Source organism: Simochromis diagramma, unplaced genomic scaffold (assembly GCF_900408965.1).
Source record: "Simochromis diagramma unplaced genomic scaffold, fSimDia1.1 OVJJ01000596.1, whole genome shotgun sequence".
NCBI classification, from domain to species: Eukaryota; Metazoa; Chordata; class Actinopteri; order Cichliformes; family Cichlidae; genus Simochromis; species Simochromis diagramma.
The window spans coordinates 20,374,760-20,393,611 of record NW_024387245.1 but is presented as its reverse complement, the minus strand read 5'-3'; the positions used below and the strand labels follow the sequence as shown (position 1 = coordinate 20,393,611).

The 18,852-nt window shown below is 40.1% G+C and overlaps 1 protein-coding gene across 2 annotated transcripts in view; it reads right to left on the bottom strand.

Moving 5' to 3' along the window:
- Positions 1 to 18,852, bottom strand: part of stxbp1a (syntaxin binding protein 1a) — a 42,134-nt gene extending 23,282 nt beyond the window's left edge. For both annotated transcript variants that reach the window (XM_040053566.1, XM_040053565.1), the window contains exons 1-2: positions 18,724 to 18,852; positions 1,385 to 1,434 (exon numbers count right to left, since the gene is read on the bottom strand). In XM_040053566.1, coding sequence (XP_039909500.1) covers positions 1,385 to 1,434; positions 18,724 to 18,760 — 87 coding nt within the window. In that variant the 5' untranslated portion in view covers positions 18,761 to 18,852. The remainder of the gene's footprint in view (positions 1 to 1,384; positions 1,435 to 18,723) is intronic.

Here is an 18,852-nt window from a genome sequence, read left to right as displayed (position 1 = left end):
GGTTTTGTATCCATTTTATCTTTTATTATATTTTCTACTGTTGTCTTCTAATCTCTTTTTGGAAAACATCTAAAAAAGAACTATTGAAAATGTAATCTCCTGGGATGGTGAGAATCATTCCTTCCATTGGTCTGCCCAAAAGCCTCTGTTAAATGACTAATAAAGACCGATTCTAGAGACATTCAAATATTTGACTAATAGATTATTTGGCTGGGTATTTCTGCACAGTCTTTACTCAGACACATTTAGCAAATGAGCAACATCTGAAATGGATCCATTTCTTCTAATGAGCCAAAATAGTGTAGCTGCTCGAAAAGAACACACTTAGTTGTGTCTCCATCAAGAGTTGACGAAGAGTCTGGAAGGCCTCGTGGTATGGTAAACGCTGCTGCACGTCTTTTAACAGGTGTATGTATAAACACATCACTCCAGTTTTAGCAAATTTACACCTGCTCCCTGTAAAGTATCGTATTGATTTTAAGATTCTTTTACTTTTAAAGTTTTAAATAATATGGCACCCAGTTATTTAAACGAACTCCTCAACATGTATGACCCCAAAACAGCACTGAGATCGTCTAGCCAGATGCTCTTAGCACAACCAAGGTCTCGACTGAAGCACAGAGGAGATCGGGCCTTCGCAGTAGCAGCACCCTGGAATAATCTGCCAGAGGAGATTCGTACTTCAGAGTCTATTCAGTCTTTTAAATCGCATCTTAAAACTCGCTTTTTTATTTTGACTTTTAATTCGAGTTCAGTATGAGTACCATCAGGCCTGTTTTATGTTTTTATTGTTAATTCATAGTCTTCTCATTTATCTGTATTTGTTTCTCTATTGTTTTCTCTTGTTTTTAACCGATTGTGAAGCACTTTGGTCAACACTGTTGTTTTTAAATGTGCTATACAAATACATTTTGAATAATCTATGAATATTAAACAGGATTAATGTTATTATTTTACACTAGGTAGCGAGGGCCAGTATTTTCTTTGTCTTTAGATTTTGTTAAAACCCAGTTACATCCAACACGTCTGTGCATGTAAGGCACGCAGTGGTTTTTGTTTTACTGACTCAGGTCTAATTTTGAAACATAAGCTACAGATTCAGAGCAAAGTCCAGTTATGCTTCTTTGAAGAGAACTGCTCAATGACTATATTAGCACTTTTTTCAATTTATGAACAGGTACAACCCATTCCCAAAAAAAGGTTGAGACACTATGTAAAACAGAATTTATAAGAATAAAATAATATATTTATATTTTACTAAAAAGAACAGGTCCCGCTGGCAGTCAGTTCTACAGCCGGAGTCTAGATAAAAGCTTTCTAATCATCTTGTTTGTTGTATATCAGGGCCCAAAACTACACGTGACCCAGAGTGCTGTCCTCTCACCTTCCATTCTCCCTTCTTCTTCACCTTCTTGATAACATCGTTCATAATCTCTGTAAAAGAAAGAAAGAAAAAGAATCATCAGAAATCTGATGGGCTCGTTATCTAAGCATTCACCCATCATCCTCCTATACTTATCTCTATGACCTGAGCAGAGATGTTTTAATTCATTTTGTAAGTAAAGAATACACAACCATACAAAGAAAACACAACACACACATTCATGTACCATTTCATCACAGCAAGCTAATATTCACCCTCGGATCAGACAGACCTGTCCAGTGTGTGAGACTGCAAATATGTAAAACTCTTAACTAACAGACTTTGGAAAGCACTGACAATAAGGCAGTGAATCTGGAGGTGGCAGATTTAAAGATGCTACGATTACTGTTTGTCAGTGACAACGAGGAACAGGATTAGAAACAAGTACATTAGATGGAGAGTTCTGTTTGAGCGGTTTGGATACAAAGTTAGAGAGGCAAGGTTGAGTTGGTTTGGACATGTGCAGAGGAATGATTGTCAACGGATGTTGAAGATGGAGATGCCAGGCAGGAGTAAAAGAGGAAGACCTGAGAGGAGGTTTGTGGATGAAGGAGGACAGAGGGTTGGTGTGATGTGGGAGGATGCTAGAGATAGGGTGAGATGGAGGCAGATGATGTGCTAATGTGACAACGAGCAGCTAAAAGAAGATAAAGACAAAGAAGAAGCCAACTCACAGACTTTGAAAAATAGTAATTTATTGAACAAAAGTCAGATTTATTGAAAGTTTTCTCTGAAGAGAGGATTTTTGTACCTTAATTATAATTCAATGGAAACTATTAGTTTCTGAAGCAAACCTCCTACAGCCTGGCAGACAGTGCATCTAGGAAAGGGGTGCACTGAAAGACGAACCAAGAGCATCATAATAATTCAAAATGTTGCATTATGATCATTTTATCTCACGTTTTTTGAATTATTAATCGCTGAAAGTTACATTCGATTAGCCACACAGCCTTTAGTGTGTATCTGCCCAAAGTTAACATGAGAGGGAGAAACAGCAAGAAAAAAAATGTTTGTTTTATGACAGTAAATCAATCCCAACTTTAAAAATAGACATTTTACTACTACAGAACAATTTTTATGATTAATAGAAATTGTGCAGATTGGGTATGAGTGTCAAACTCTTACACCGTGAGAATCACTGGAGTAAAAATCAAGTCTAAAAACAGGAAGTTTGAGTAACTCCTGCTGTATGCTGGGATAGGCTCCAGCTCCCTGGCAACCCTGATAAGGATAAGCAGAAGACAATGGATGTATGGATGGTTAACTAAATTAAACTAAGCCTAAAATAACTGAACCCTGAACTGTTTGATTCTACTCATATGTATTTTAAAATCCAATAATGCTACTATTACAATAACACGCACCATGCATTCATGCCTCCAGTGAGGTTAGCCACCACAGATCTACATCAGTGAATGAATTCTCTCAGTGATGAGTGTCTACAAAGACGAGGAAACCCAATAAAGGAAAGCCAGTATCCACTGTGAGGTTATGGCACGATGGCCCTGTTTGTGCCACAATACTGATATTGGCTTGATCAGTATGCCAACCATCTGCCAGCCGTATTAGGATAAATCCATTAAGGGTGAATTACTGTTGAACATCATGTTGGATCACAGTGAATATAAACCGCTAAGCCCTCCCGGCCCCAGCTAAAACCTGCGACCACACAGATACTGATGGATTACCACAGATTAAAAAGGGCTTGAGCAAAAAAAAGATGAGGGATGCAAGTGTTTGCTGCCTCGAAAACAATAAGCAGTATGCTCCTCAGAGTCAGATGATGACGCTTTTCAGACAATTGGAGAAATATGCCAGAAGTAGGATGGAAGCATAAAAAATGGAAACTTAAACCAATTATAGTATAAAAGAAAGCTAGACTGCATGCAAATAAAGGTCGACTAAAAGTAAATAAGTTATCGTATGTACTATAGCTGAAGCAGACAGAGCTCAGCCTGAACCTCCTGTGAGTGAGACGAACTGTATCTGACCTCCAGTGGGACAGATGATCTTAATATAGTAGAAATATTCTTGCTAAATGAGAGATTCCCCAACTCAGCTTCAGTCTATTTCCAGCATTTCCTTTGTCCTGTTCTGTTAGCTGCTACGTCAGCCAAGAAGCACTGTGAGTACAAACTACAACCTAAAAAACCTTAAAAAACCTGTGACTTTTACACAGCTGGGGAGCCGGGGCTGTCACTGTGCTGACTAATAGCTGTAAAACACTCCAAGTAACAGCTGCAAAATTAAAGCAGGTTCCTTTTCATTCCTGAAAAGTTGACTTGTGTTTCATCCAGCAGCGGCTCCAGGCCACAGGATGAGACACTTCAGAAAACAAAGCAGGACTGAGGATATCCGTGACCCGTCCTCCCTTTTCCTCTGATAATCTGTTTCCTCTTTTTCCTCTGATAAATGAGCTCAGATAAAAGCAGCTCCAATTATTAAGATAAATTGAATTTTTAACTGTTCTTTGTTTTCTTCCAGGGTCTAAATTCTTTAATCCATCGATCTCTTAAACATTAATGTCGATTCACAACAAAAGCTTTACTTCAGCTCGATGCTTTAACATTACACTTTCCATATGAACATCTCTTCCTTAGATGCGTCTCAAACCTCGTTGCTGCCATTTCTTAGAAGCCCCCATTGAACCCTTTTTTGGGAGGCCTAAATTTCATTCATAGCATTTTCCCAATTACTGTCATTGCTTTTGAAGGTAACGTTTTAATATTTATCCAGTTGAATTTAGGTTTGTAAAGGTGAAAAGGTTTGAATATGTTTGCAAGCAGAATATTAGATTAACATTAACTGCAAGGCAGTATATTGATGACATTATGATTGGAGGTTGAGCCCCCTAAAGGTTTAAAGTAATCTCCCCTGGAAGCCCTTCAAGTCCAGTATGGAGGTAGAAGAGTTATAATAAAAGAACTGACCCCAACAGAATTACTAAGGGGTTAACAATCCATAGAGGCCAATGTATTTTTGTTACCGGACCATAAATATGCTTTTTAATGCTGAGAAACTGAACATTTTAACATGGGGCTCTATGGATCCAGCACAAGTCACCTCAGTACAACAGAGTGTCTGTACTATCAAATCAACATCTCTGTGGTTCTACTCAGTGAAATATAGAGCTGAAAATCAAGTACACAACTTTTTCTGGATTATGTTCTGTTAAAAATGATTATAATGTTGATAGATACTAAACAACAAATACACTAATTCAATTTATCTTCTCTTCTGTTAGCTTCAGTTTTGGTTCCTTTTTTTTTTTACAGTTAAAAGGATGACTAATGGGATTATCCTTCATAAGGTTGAGTGAACTGACCCAGGCAGTCAATAAAATAGAGAAGTTAACTTAATAGTGAATGGACTGCACTCTTTTCTAACTGAAGACTGAAAATAAGTTGGGGGGAGGCGTGACTGTGGATTCTTCCTTTCTGACCTCCTGATAAAGGCACAACAGGAACACACCGGTCAGAAAGAAGGGAAGGGACCTGAACAAACACAAGCAGCAGCTGTGTCAACCAAACATGCACAGAAACACATACACACACATCTCATCTCATATCCAGTTAAACAGGATACAATATAATCATGTCAGAGCAGGGACGAAAGTTCACAATTTCTTTGTCAAACTACTCAAATATAAATGAGACTATGAAGACTTTATTAAATATACAGTTAAGACATAAAACTAAAGATACTACTAAAATATTACATCTTCAGCACCTCAGCAGACACTTGTTTATCTCATCACGTTGCAAGTTTTTAAGAGTTGTGGCATTTTCTTGCTCTCCTACCTCATTAACAGGATTCAAACCCCCCAAAATCTTCTGCTTTTCCGGTAAAGGCTCAGTTATCTTTTGTTTATATTATTAAGCACCCTTGTGGATCAAATGTAGTTTTGGAAATTATCATAATTTGTTTCTAATATTTTTGTAATCTTCAGAAATGATTGTAATCTTTTATAGAAATCACTTTTAAATGCTTAAAATGCATATTTTATTGTTTTTATTTTTTTGCCTTTGTGTTATGTTTTCCACAGTTTTGATCAACACCTGCTGCATTTATATTAGCTATGCACACAAACTGACTTCACTCCTCACTCTGTCTTTAATAAGCAAATTTTATAGAGACCACCGCTGGATATACTGTTGCTTATTTACACGTACATAGTTTCGTTTTTAGACTGAACTAAAATCACTTTCACTTTTCTGATTGGCTGCCTCTCACAAACAGAAGGGTTAACAATTAACTATAAGAAATATGTGTTTCTTATAGTTAATTGCTTGATGGGGGGGGGGGGGGGGGTTCTTGAGGTTTTAGAGGCTAAAGGAAAAGAGTAAATTTTTGTTTCTTAAATCTTGAAATTAAAACAAAAAAGTAACAACTTCAACACCTTTTTCAGTAGAAAAAAAAATCAAGTAGAACAAAGAACAAGAAAATTAAAAACAAAACAAAAATTCTAATGGAGCCATCTGACTGTTGAGGTTTTCTCTCCATTATTGTAGAAATATATATATATCTATATATATATATATCTATATATATATATAGATATATATATTAGGGGTGCAACGATACACAAAATTCACGGTTCGGTTCGGTTCGATACTTTGGTGTCACGGTTCGATATTTTTTCGATACAAAAAAAAATGTTCATGCCTTTTTAATTTGTCATTTATTAAAATTATATATATATATTTTAACTCAAAAGTACAGTTTTTAAATTTAATGTTGCTGAAACAAAAGTAATTAAAAAAATAAATATATCTCAGGGCTCTCAAAATTTCAAAAAAGAGCAATTTTTTGATTGATGTTTTGTTTCCGTTACAATATTATACATTAAAGTATAATATTGTAAAGGAAACAAAACATTAATCAAAAAATAGTTGAAAAACAAATTACAACATTGTATAAAAATTACAATCATCAACTCAAATACTTGGTTCTAATTGAACAGAAATTTCTATGAACTTGTAAGAACTGTGTAGGACATGAATCAGTCTGTGTCAGATCCTGAATTTGAAATTTCCGCTGAAGTCACGGGTAAGAGGCAAGTGGAACCAAGATCTAGGCTGTTTACTTTTTGAAGTTTGCAAAGACTGCTAAATTGTGCCAGTGGTAGTTCACTCTTTGCAACATAGTACGCTGTTCTAAACAGATTTTTCAGGTTTATTTTTAGTATGTTATTTGCAATTGGTGTTTGTTCTGGGAAAGATATTGCAGACTGAGCAATAATGCATTTCTTGCATTTCTCATGGCTTCTAATGGGGGCCTTTCTTAAAATGACTGGTCCCAGTAACAAAGGCGCTTGTCGACTCAGAAATCGAGAGAAAACCAACAACACACCCGGCAGAACATTATGTTATTTACACGGGTGCACATAAGTGGTCCGCACGTGCGCATTCGCTGTCAAAATAAAAGACGCACACCAGATAAGAAGTTGCAACGCGCGTTTGCGTCCATATAAAAAGCACTGTTTTTGTCCGCTAGAGTGGGATTTTCACGGCACATTCTGCACCACATCTCTGTGCGTTCATCATTTGTTTGAAGCCAGCTCACCTCCTGCAACCACTTTTCCGAGAATACGTGCTTCTTTTGTGGTTCGGACTCCTTCTGACATTTCTTTGGAGGTGGAGGAACACCAAAGTAATTGCTTAAAGGAGCTTCTTCGACATCTTTAAGAGTTTTAAACAAATGTCTGTCCTCCTCCAGAAAATCTTATGTATGCAAACACGCGTTGCAACTTCATATCTTGTGCGCGTTTTTTTTTTTGGTTTTTTTTTACAGCGAATGCGCACCTGCGGACCACTTATGTGCAGCCCCGGTTATATAGCTCGTCATATTGCAGCCACAGAAATTCTTTTGTCCATGAAACCATAAAGCTGCACTTTCTTTTTGCCTTATAGTCTGATTTGTCATAACTTCTCCGTTTTGTGGTAAGCTTTTCTTTGGCTGTCACTTCTTCACCCTGACCTGTCTTATTTGGCTCAGCAGAACTAAAATATATATCGTGCTGCTTTTACACACACACACATAACGGTCAGCGATTCTCTGCGCGATCAACCTCTCATATGTTTAAGCTTGCTGCGGGAGATTTCACTTGTCATGTTTGCATAGTAAGCTAACGATTGATAAGACGATGTCGGAGGAATTGGTGCGTAAATTATCATCACTCACCAATCAGTGCTGTTGCTCTCTAGCGATTTTGCGAGCCCTGTATCTGATTGAGGAATCACTCATCTTTGGAAAAGAGAGTTTATTACAGAGAAATAGCTCTTTCCAAAATAAAAGCTATACTATACGCTTCTTCTGGGCTATATTCTCAGCAGCATATTGTAGCGGGTCAGGGCTGTTCGGGGTTCTGTTTGTACAGTTATGTTTTGTTTATGTTGCCATAGTGACGGGTGACGCCCTCTCGCTGCGACGGTGTGTCCTTCCGGGTCAGAGGGCGCCCTGTGTGTTGTTGTTGTTGTTGCTGTGCGGTTGCCGCGCTGAGCAGTTAGCTAGCGGCAGTGTTCTTCTGCAGATGTCAATAAACGGCTGTGCTCCCTGGCTAGCTCACGGGAAGCAAGACCAAACGACACCTCCGTCTCCTCGTTGTCTGAGCTCGCCACATTGGTGTCAGAAGTGGGATGATGGTGGCACCCCATGTTCTGACCCGAGTGACCCCGGCCGGTGCGCCAAAATAAGGCACCTGGACATTTGCAGGACTTTGTGTGGGGTAATGGGGTCGTCGGGGACGACTGACCCCTTAGGTGGGGGCTATGTAGCGGGTCAGGGCTGTTCGGGGTTCTGTTTGTACAGTTATGTTTTGTTTATGTTGCCATAGTGACGGGTGACGCCTTCTCGCTGAGACGGTGTGTCCTTCCGGGATCAGAGGGCGCTCTGTGTGTTGTTGCTGTGCGGTTGCCGCGCTGAGCAGTTAGCTAGCGGCAGTGTTCTTCTGCAGATGTCAATAAACGGCTGTGCTCCCTGGCTAGCTCACGGGAAGCAAGACCAAACGATACCTCCGTCTCCTCCTTGTCTGAGCTCGCCACAATTTAAACATATCAGGTCCCCATAAGGAGAATCATGTGCTAACGGCTGTCTAAATGACTCGGGTAAAGTTTGTAGCATGCATGCTTGTTCTTTTTGTCTGCTTCCACTTGTCTTTGCACTAGGATGATGTCGGCGTAAATGTGCAGTCATATTCGTTGTGTTCCCACTAGTGCTGTCAGCGTTAATGTCGTTGAAATGACGTTAACGCCACAACACAGCAAATCTCTGTTAACGAGCTACCCCTGCATGGGGCTAGACGGCCAACGTGTTAACGAGCTAACTGCGCTAACACACTAGTTCCCACCCATGTAATTGAGCATTGCGTGGCACATCCAACATACTGTTTTACTTTAGTCCATGACCTTACCTTCAGGGTCATACGTCACATGAAAACCAAAATAATTCCAAACGCCAGATCTGAATGAGGATGGGGGAGGTTCAATTTGCCATGTTGCAAGGAGAGCTTAACTTCTGTCTCGCTAGCTTGCCCTGCGCTCTTCCTTCTGACGATGCTGTCTGTGTTGAACGCTCAGTGGATCTGCGCTCGACAGTGCAGCCTAGGCGGAGTAGTCGAACGCAGATTCACTGAGGGCTCAACACAGACAGCATCGTCAGAAGGAAAGTTGATAAAATAAATTACAAATTTTGTATTGTTCGATACATATGCGTACCGAACCGAAAGCACTGTATCGAACGGTTCGATATCGATACGAATATCGTTGCACCCCTAATATATATATATATATATATATATATTAGGGGTGCAACGATACGCATATGTATCGAACAATACAACATTTGTAATTTATTTTATCAATTTTCCTTCTGACGATGCTGTCTGTGTTGAGCGCTCAGTGAATCTGCGTTCGACTACTCCGCCTAGGCTGCACTGTCGAGCGCAGATCCACTGAGCGCTCAACACAGACAGCATAGTCAGAAGGAGGAGCGCAGGGCAAGCTAGCGAGACAGAAGTTAAGCTCTACTTGCAACATGGACCTCATTCAGATCTGGCGTTTGGAATTATTTTGGTTTTCATGTGACGTATGACCCTGAAGGTAAGCGAGTCATGGACTAAAGTAAAACAGTATGTTGGATGTGCCATGCAATGCTCAATTACATGGGTGGGAACTAGTGTGTTAGCGCAGTTAGCTCGTTAACGTGTTTGCCGTCTAGCCCCATGCACGGAGCGATCGGCGGTAGCTCGTTAACGGAGATTTGCCGTGTTGTGGCGTTAAGGTCATTTCAACGAGATTAACCTGAAAGCACTAGTGGGAACACAACGAATATGACTGCACATTTACGCCGACATCATCCTAGTGCAAAGACAAGTGGAAGCAGACAAAAAAAAGCAAGCATGCTACTAACTTTAGCCGAGTCATTTAGACAGCTGTTAGCACATGATTCTCCTTATGCTGCTGAGAATATAGCCCAGAAGAAGCGGATAGTATAGCTTTTATTTTGGAAAGAGCCATTTCTCTGTAATAAACTCTCTTTTCCAAAGATGAGTGATTCCTCAATCAGATACAGGGCTTGCAATATCGCTAGCCCGACGTCCCGGAGCTAGCGATTTTTTCAGTCGGGCTACCAAAATCTATCTCTTCCCTGCCCGTCAGGCTATTGTAGGAAAAATATATGTCAATGCTTTTGCATTCTTTCAGAAATGTAGCTGGGTAATTATGTCATTGGCATCGGTGAGCCACTGTCAATATGTGACATATTGAAGTCGAGTTTGAATTTGCGCTTGTTTTTTTGCTTTCACTTTGCAATCGTGCGAACTGTGTATAGAGAGCGACAGCACTGATCTGTGAGTGATGATAATTTGTGCACCAATTCCTCTGACATCGTCTTATTAATCGTTAGCTTACTATGCAAACATGACAAGTGAAATCTCCCGCAGCAAGCTTAAACATGTGTGAGTGCATGTGTAAAAGCATTTCAGTTCTGCTGAGCCAAATAAGACAGGTCAGGGTGAAGAAGTGACAGCCAAAGAAAAGCTTACCACAAAACGGAGAAGTTATGACAAATCAGACTATAAGGCAAAAAGAAAGTGCAGCTTTATGGTTTCATGGACAAAAGAATTTCTGTGGCTGCAATATGATGAGCTAAATAACCAGGGCTGCACATAAGTGGTCCGCAGGTGCGCATTCGCTGTCAAAATAAAAAACACGCACAAGGGTTAGGGTTAAATTTAAAAACTGTACTTTTGAGTTAAAATATATATTTATAATTTTAATAAATGACAAATTAAAAAGGCATGAACATTTTTTTTGTATCGAAAAAATATCGAACCGTGACACCAAAGTATCGAACCGAACCGAACCGTGAATTTTGTGTATCGTTGCACCCCTAATATATATATATATATATATATATATATATATATATATATATATATATATATGTGTGTGTGTGTGTGTGTGTGTGTACTTGAGTACCTAGATCCTGAAGCCTGGTTTTAGCTCAGTGGGATTAGTTGTTTGTATTCTGACCTAATTTATAATTGTGTTTAGATGTTTAACACATACAAAATAAGGGAAAGCATACGTCTTCTCTATAAACCCAGACAAACTGAGCACAGTTAGCCATATCAAGGAGCAGTACTATGAGCTAATGTCAATGATATTGCCATTGTGTTGATGTACTCTCCAATCCCCTAAGCCTCGACTTGGGCTGACAGTTTCTCCCTTTGCCTCGTGGTTCTCCCCCCTTCAGGGACTTTCACCTATGAGTACATGACCCATTTTTTTTCTCTGGATCTCGGCTTCACAGCAGCATCATTCCCGAGGGAATGTGACACGCTTGATCTTAAAGAGACACACAGACAAATCAGCAGGACTCGCACTGAAATGCAAGCAAAGCCTTCACCACAACCCAAACACACAAAAGAAAAAGTGAAACAGAGCTTCATGGTCAGAGTCTCACCATGTCATAGGTTTTGTATTTTTAAAAATCAAAGAGTTTTTGTTTGTACATACACTTCAATAGATTACATTAACCAAAAGATTAAAATAACTCAATATTAATTAAAAAATAGCTTTTCAATGAGGCTAAATGGTTTCTATGTTCCATCTCTTCCGTACACCTTAAGCACCGATATTAACCAGATTTAACAAAACCTAAAAACACTCCATGAGATAACTATTATCTGTGAATGGAAGGAGCTATCCTTCCATTTACAGCCTCTTCAGATTCATCTGCAGTTACGTAACACCCTAAACTGGCCCCAGCCAGCACAAAATGGCTGTAAGGAAAGCAGAAGAAGAGGATTTATGACCTTCAGTGGACAGCAAGTCAGAGGTCAGAGGTCAGGAGTGCAGTTCACTGGAGCAAAATGGGGAAAAAAAAAAGAAAGAAGGAAAGCAGGAGAAAAAATAAAACAAAAACACAAAGATACTCGACTGGAGGTCCACTGAGAAATCTCCAGAAATCTCCCCGCCACAAATGTTATCTCGGTGGACTGATCTCTAAAGACGTGTGTGGGCATTGATTCACTCTCATGGAGTCTACACACGTGCACCTCAAAGAGTTGTCTGTCACCTCTGTTCCCCTGACAGGAGGAGTGTCTTTGTGGGAAACTCAGCTAAAAGTTACTAATACAGTAACAAGAACATGAAAGAACATACAAAGAACTCTTCACTGATACCCGAAATTCCTTCTCTGCACTGACGCTATTATAAGCATTGTAAGCTAGCTCCTGTGCAGCTTCCAGAAATCAAATGCAGCTCTAAGCCGATACCTTGATCAAGGGCAAATGCACAAAACGCCACATCTGCAAAGATGTGGCACCAAATTTTTATCAGGCACTGCAGGTCAGCGAAAACCAGCTGTCCAACCAATGAATGGAATAAATGGAAAGATCGGAAAGGAAACACTACATACCTTTAATGAGAATCTGATATTACTAAACTGCTTTTGTGCAAACACACAGTGCTGACCTACTTAAGCCAGCATTTTTTCCAGTGCAGAAAAAGCAGCAGCTCTTTGTTTTCACGATCCTATAGAAAGAAAAAAAGCGTGACAAGCCCTAAGATAACATCTCATACTGATTTTATTAGACTAAGCTAATCATGTCTTACCCTTACAATGTTAAAATGATCATTTTGTTATACAACATGTGAACACATACTTGGTTTTGTATTTTTATCATATTCCCCCTCTATTCTGTTCCTAAAAAAATGAAACTGATGTCTCGTCCCTAATACAGCAACATCATTTCTATTATTGGATATTATATCAGCCTTTATTACTATAAATCTGTGGTTGAAATAACTGTTTTGCAATAATTTTCTCTTTTTGCATTTCCTTTCCTTTAGTCCAAGTTCAGTCAGTACAAGACTGTGGCAGGTTTAATTTGCTTTACAATAACTTATTGTATTTGAATCATAATTAAAGTTTAGGAAAATCAGCTTGAATAAAACAATATGATTTCTCTATTTTAATGTTTAACGTATTTTAACTTTTTTTTTTTTTGCCATGATCAAACAGCCATACTTAAAATGTGTCTGTTTCTCTGGGAAATTGTGAGATTTTTCTCTTGACCCGTTTTGTGACTTCGTGCAACATTAATAATATTTAACCCAATTTCATCCAACCTTTGTCACAAGATATTAATTCTAGTTCTATTGCGGAAACACAAGTGCAGGAAAATTTAAGAGAGTAACAAGCAAGACAAATTAGGTTTCCTGCACTCACCAGAGAGAGAGCTAAGAAGATGGTGTGTATATATATATATATATATATATATATATATATACACACACACACACACACACACACACACACAATTTTTTTTAATCCTCCCACAGTTAATTTAACAAATTGACAAATTATCATGAAGCCATGCCATCTATATTTCTTGTTTTTGTTTACATCACTGGAAGAGGAGAGCATCCAGGCTCTGGTGCTGTGGCGATCTTCCGTAAGAAGATATTTCTGTAACGTGGTGTTAAATATGTCTCCACTGTACGTGTGTGTATGCATGTAAGAAAAGGACTGAGAGCGTGGTCATGTGCTGCCGAGAAGAGTGGGAGGTAGAGGATGTCTGCCAGCTCTGACACAGCACTCATCCTCAGCAAAAGAGAAGGGAATTCATTAAGATTAAGAGCCACTGTGACCCTGCATTACACAGCTCTATTTCAGCCAGCTCTTCATGCTCTATTACTGCAGTGACATGACATTTCAGAGTGCATTTGTTTGGAAGTGTGTGTGTGTGTGTGTGTGTGTGTGTGTGTGTGTGTGTGTGTGTGTGTGTGTGTGTGTGTGTGTGTGTGTGTGTGTGTTTTACAGAGGCCCAGGGGCTGCAGGCACTGCGTCAGACTGAATCCAGACGTGTGTGTGTGATGCTGTGGCTCAGTGATGCTTCCAAGGTCAATAGAAGGCGCATGTGTGCAAATATGTGCATAAAAGTCCTTTTCTATTTCACCTTCCTCCTTCCTTTTATTCACACTACCCCAAACAGAGAAGAGTAAATACAACATGCTTCCAGAAACTTCCAAGGAAGAGTGAACTGACTCTGTTTGACATTTTGGGATGTGAGTATATTCGAACTGGAGACAAAACACTTCCTAGCTTTGCTTTGAAGTCTTTTAGCTCTCCATCACACCATTTCTGAACATTTAGCTGGCGCAAAATTGATGTGACACAACTGATAAACATCAGCCACTGCCATCAGCATTGTCAACCTGGCATTATAATACATCAGTGCATCCCTACAGCACGCAGCCTCTTGAGTTACTTTTTAGTTTGTCTTAAAAAATAAAAGGCAACATCAGGGCTCATTTTTGTATCCATTTTGCACCCAGTGGAGCAACAAATTTTAGTACCGTTTCATTTCAGTGAGCACAAACAGACGGAAGAAGTGACAAGTGAATGTTTTGAGTGGTAAAAGCAAGCAAACTGGCGAAACGTATATCAAAAATGATTGCCTGGCTTGCTAATTACTTGATAAAATCTCACCAAAAACTACATTTTTGGATCAAAAACCAAAAACCATTTTGAGTTGTCACACCACTGAGCAGCACAATTTTATATCTTCTGACAATAAACAACCTGATAGCTAAAAAAAAACTGCAGGGTCACCATTGTGACACACTGGAGGAGATCCTTCAAATGATCTAATAAGAGCAGCAGCAGCCCTGAAAACAGTCTGAAGGCAGACAAGAAGACTACTTTAAAAGGGAGTGTGGTCAAAATTAAGTCATGTACGGTTTTTACTTTTTATTTAATGTGAATTCTGTAAGATACACTATTAAATAAAGGGGGAAAATGTCCATGCATTTGGACAAACCCACAGCTGTGTACTGTGTGGTTACCACAGACATAATAGAAAGATACTGAAGTAGCAAGTTTCATTAATTATCAAATTATTATTATTAAATCCTTTTTTAATTAAATGAGACAGCCACATGATAAATATCACATAATCACAAATTAAGAAAATGTGTGCAAAACTAGTTGCAGACAAAGAACCTGTTAAAATATTCCAGTTAAATCCAAAATTGTAACTTTGTCCAAAATTGTAACTTTGTAATCTTTTTGTAGCTTGTTCTATTCATATCCAGTTAAGTATTTGAATACAGTTTTTCAAAAATCAGTCTGAACAAGACGTACAGTTAATGCTGAAGCGTCCTGACATTATAAGTCCTGTGTTTAAATCAAAGGCTCAGATGTAGGCAGGCAATCTTTGCAACAGAGGCTTGTAAATAAACATCATAAAATGCTGCTCTCTTCAGTTCGCTGAGGAGTACCACCCCAGTTTTTCATATTAGATGCAATAGTGAGCAGATACCGAAGCATGCCTATGACCAATGTCACCACAGTCAAGCACAGACTGAATTGTGGATTATACACCGATCTATTTGTATTTGTTTCTATAAAAATATCCAATCTTTGGCATCAGTTTTCTTGAAAGGTGTTCCACATGATTTTTCAAAGTGAGTCTAGCTTCCAGACACAGTTCCAGAAGACTTGAGGTCTTATGCTACCTCAGTGTGCCACTTTCTCTTTTAAGGAGGCCGTTGCATTAATTAAACCTGAAATGGCTGCATGGCGATGACGAGTATGTATGCTGGTGCCAGTCAAACAAAGTGGTTCACAAATGTTTTCTGGTGCATGGTATTTCAGAAGGAAAAAGAAGTTTACATCACACATGCCGGAGATTTTATCCATTATAAACAATAAAAAATGTCTAATTTTGCTTTTGAAAGACTTTTCCGGTTCACATGTCAATATATTCCTAGTCAAGATACTGACCCCATATCGCTCCCATCCATCAGAGTGTGTGTGTGTGCCTGACAATGTTAGAAGAAGACCTGTATGAATTTGTATGTGCAACTGGGTGAATGGGACATATACTAGAAAAGGCACTGTATAGGTAACGTTTAACGTATTAGCTGCTAAAACTTTTGATCACTTTCCCTAACAAACTAAATCATTCAACTTCACTTTTCATTTTTCACCTGGTTGTCTGTGTGCCACCTCTGGGGCCAGCCCCGCAGTTTGAAAACCACTGATTTAATAACTCTCCACATGCTTTACAAGCCAACTTTGAGCACAAATGCGCAGGTAATGAGAGGTGAATAAATAATTGTAAAGCTGTCTATGGTTACAGAAATATTTCAAAATTAACTGGATTTAAAGGATTTAAACAGTCGTCTGATGGTGTAAATTGATTCCGAGGTCAGTTTCTCAGTATATTATGGTATTTATCATGTTACACAATAACATATAAAGTACAGCTATGAAGCATTTTAGCATCTACTTGAATGACTGAATGAAAGGCGGAACATTATTTGTCTGGGTCAGCAGGTTTTCCTTGAAAACCTTCAAAACATAATAAAACCCACTGCATCTGACCCCATAGACATCACCATAAAGTATATAGCTCAAATACAGAACACCGCCTCGCTCTAAACACTGCGTTCCTTCAGTTTAAGCAGCTCATCTCTTTCTAAATGACTCAGGTCACTGCTGACTGATGAGGTCCTCGTCACTCAGCCTTATTCTCCTTCTGCTGCTCTCTGGCACTGATGCTCATATACAGCCATGAAACGGGGAGGGTGAAGCTCAGCTTGCTGCCCATCCTCCCCCCTTCATTCTGGCTGCTACATCCACTGCTGCAGAGAGAGAGAGAACGACAGAGAGCCCGCGATGGTGTCACCCTCCCTCTTTCACTCTCTGTCCCCACCAATCACAGCCCTCGCTTCACCTTAGCCAAACGTAGAGCAGGTGTTGCCTCGCTGCGTCCTTGTCTTTACTGGGAAACATGCACGCAGTGTTTACATTGCTCAGGAAAAAGATGATTCACTCAGCCTGCCTTCAGCTTTTCACAAACTGGGTTATGCAATAGCCAGTTACAGTGTTTAAATAATTAAAGAATGTAAAACACGCGCAGATAATTGGCATATGAAGCTGCATTGTGTAATGTAGTAGGACGTGCAGATGATATCATTTCTATCAAAACTCAGTCTTCTGGCCTTGTATTAAAAAAAATGTAGACTAACTTACAAAAATGCAGGTCTGGGCTGACCTCAGCCACAGTGCAAACATCCAGCATCAGGCTCAGAATACTTTTTATAATTTAATACTGTACTCTTGGATTCAAAGTAGATGTGAAATTACTGATGATTGATCGAGGCTCCTCTTTGTGACAATGCACAAATCCTTTCACTTCATGTCAAAGAACAGAAAAATATACTATATATATATATATATATATGGAGAGAGAGAGAGAGAGAGAGAGAGAGAGAGAGAGAGAGAGAGAGAGAGAGAGAGAGAGAGAGAGAGAGAGAGAGAGAGAGAGAGAGATGCATGTGCATCTATGTGTGTGTTTAATGGGATGGGGTGGGTGTGAGCCAGAATTCTGCAGCAACACCAGTGAGGCAAATATACCTTAGAGCACAGCTGGGTGTAGCTTAAGATTTTTCAGATTCCAGCAATGTCATGACCAGAAAGTGACACATTAGCTCCTGGTACAGAGCATCTGTGTGGATTTGTATTAGTGAAATGTGACACCGAATCAATACTATGAACAACAGACGCCAAATGAAGCAAATCCTGCAGCCGGGGTAGGGCACGGTAACAAAAAAAAGAGGAGAGAGAGAGAATGAGCAGCTTGGTGTAAGAATTTAGGGACGAACTGGATACATGGCTTCACATTAAGCCATCTCTATCAGGTTTTATAGGCTCGTTCCTGAGCCTTTCGACGACCACTAACACTTGCACCCAGTTGAACCTCCTGCGCCTCCACCATAGTCAGGCCTGTTTCATCACCGCACACCTACCGCTAGAGCACCAGCCCAAATGTAATGAGCCGAAATGACACAATCGGATACTGAACCTTGAGTTAACAGTGTCCTAATGATGCAGGGTTACACAGACTGGCGGTGCCGCACCGACTCTACTCAAAGGGCACGATGACTAAAAGCCGTCCGCGGAAAAATATACAAAAAATGCGGAATTTCTTGCGCAGCGCCTGTTTTAAGGCAACTTTCACGACTCTGGTGCACTCCGCCATTAACGTGAAGCGGAGCATAGGTGGTGCTCTCCGGCTGAGAAAGGGTGTTTTACGCAGCTGAATTATGCTCCATCGGATGGGGTGAGGCACTGCTGCAGTCGGGGAATCCCACGGATGGAGACCGCTAATCTTCATTCATTTTGCAATAAACAGCATCGCATTACATTGTGTTGGCTATTATTAGCTCGCCAGCGTGTGAACAGTACGTGCATCCTGCATGTTGTGACACAATATTCAGGCAAAAACAGATCGGGATGCAGCTCACAGGCAGAGGCAGATTAGTCCTTAAATAAACGCAGATTGTGGCTAAAAGGGGCGCACACGGGCTTCATTACTCTGTGGCTTCTCATCCCACCGGAGGAGGATGCCAACATCTTCTATTAGTGGGCTAATCATCGCTTGTCAACAGCGTTTTTTACGCTCTGTCGCTTGAAATGCAATTGCGCATCCGCGCCGCAGGAGACCAACGAGACGGAGCAGCCTCCGCAGGGCATCCAGTGCTTCCTCACTACACCTTTGCGGTTTACATCGGGATACAATGGAACATCACCTTCACCGTTATCATCGTCACCACTCAGATGCACTAGCAGCCACCCGCATCCTGTCCCCCCGCTCCCCGGCCCTTTTCTTTTTAAATATATACTCGCTCTCTGGCATATACACAGCTGAATCGGGGTGCAGCAAGACCATATCCCGCACAAATTCTGAACACCATAAATTAGGAGAAAAAAAAAAGTCTTACTTTCGCCGACCACCGCCTTTAATCCGATAGGTGCCATGATGCTGCCTCTGAGTGCTGGACCGACTGATTACCCTCTGCTTACTCTCTCCTCCTCCTCCTCCTCTCTGATCGTGTCACACCGCTGCGGAG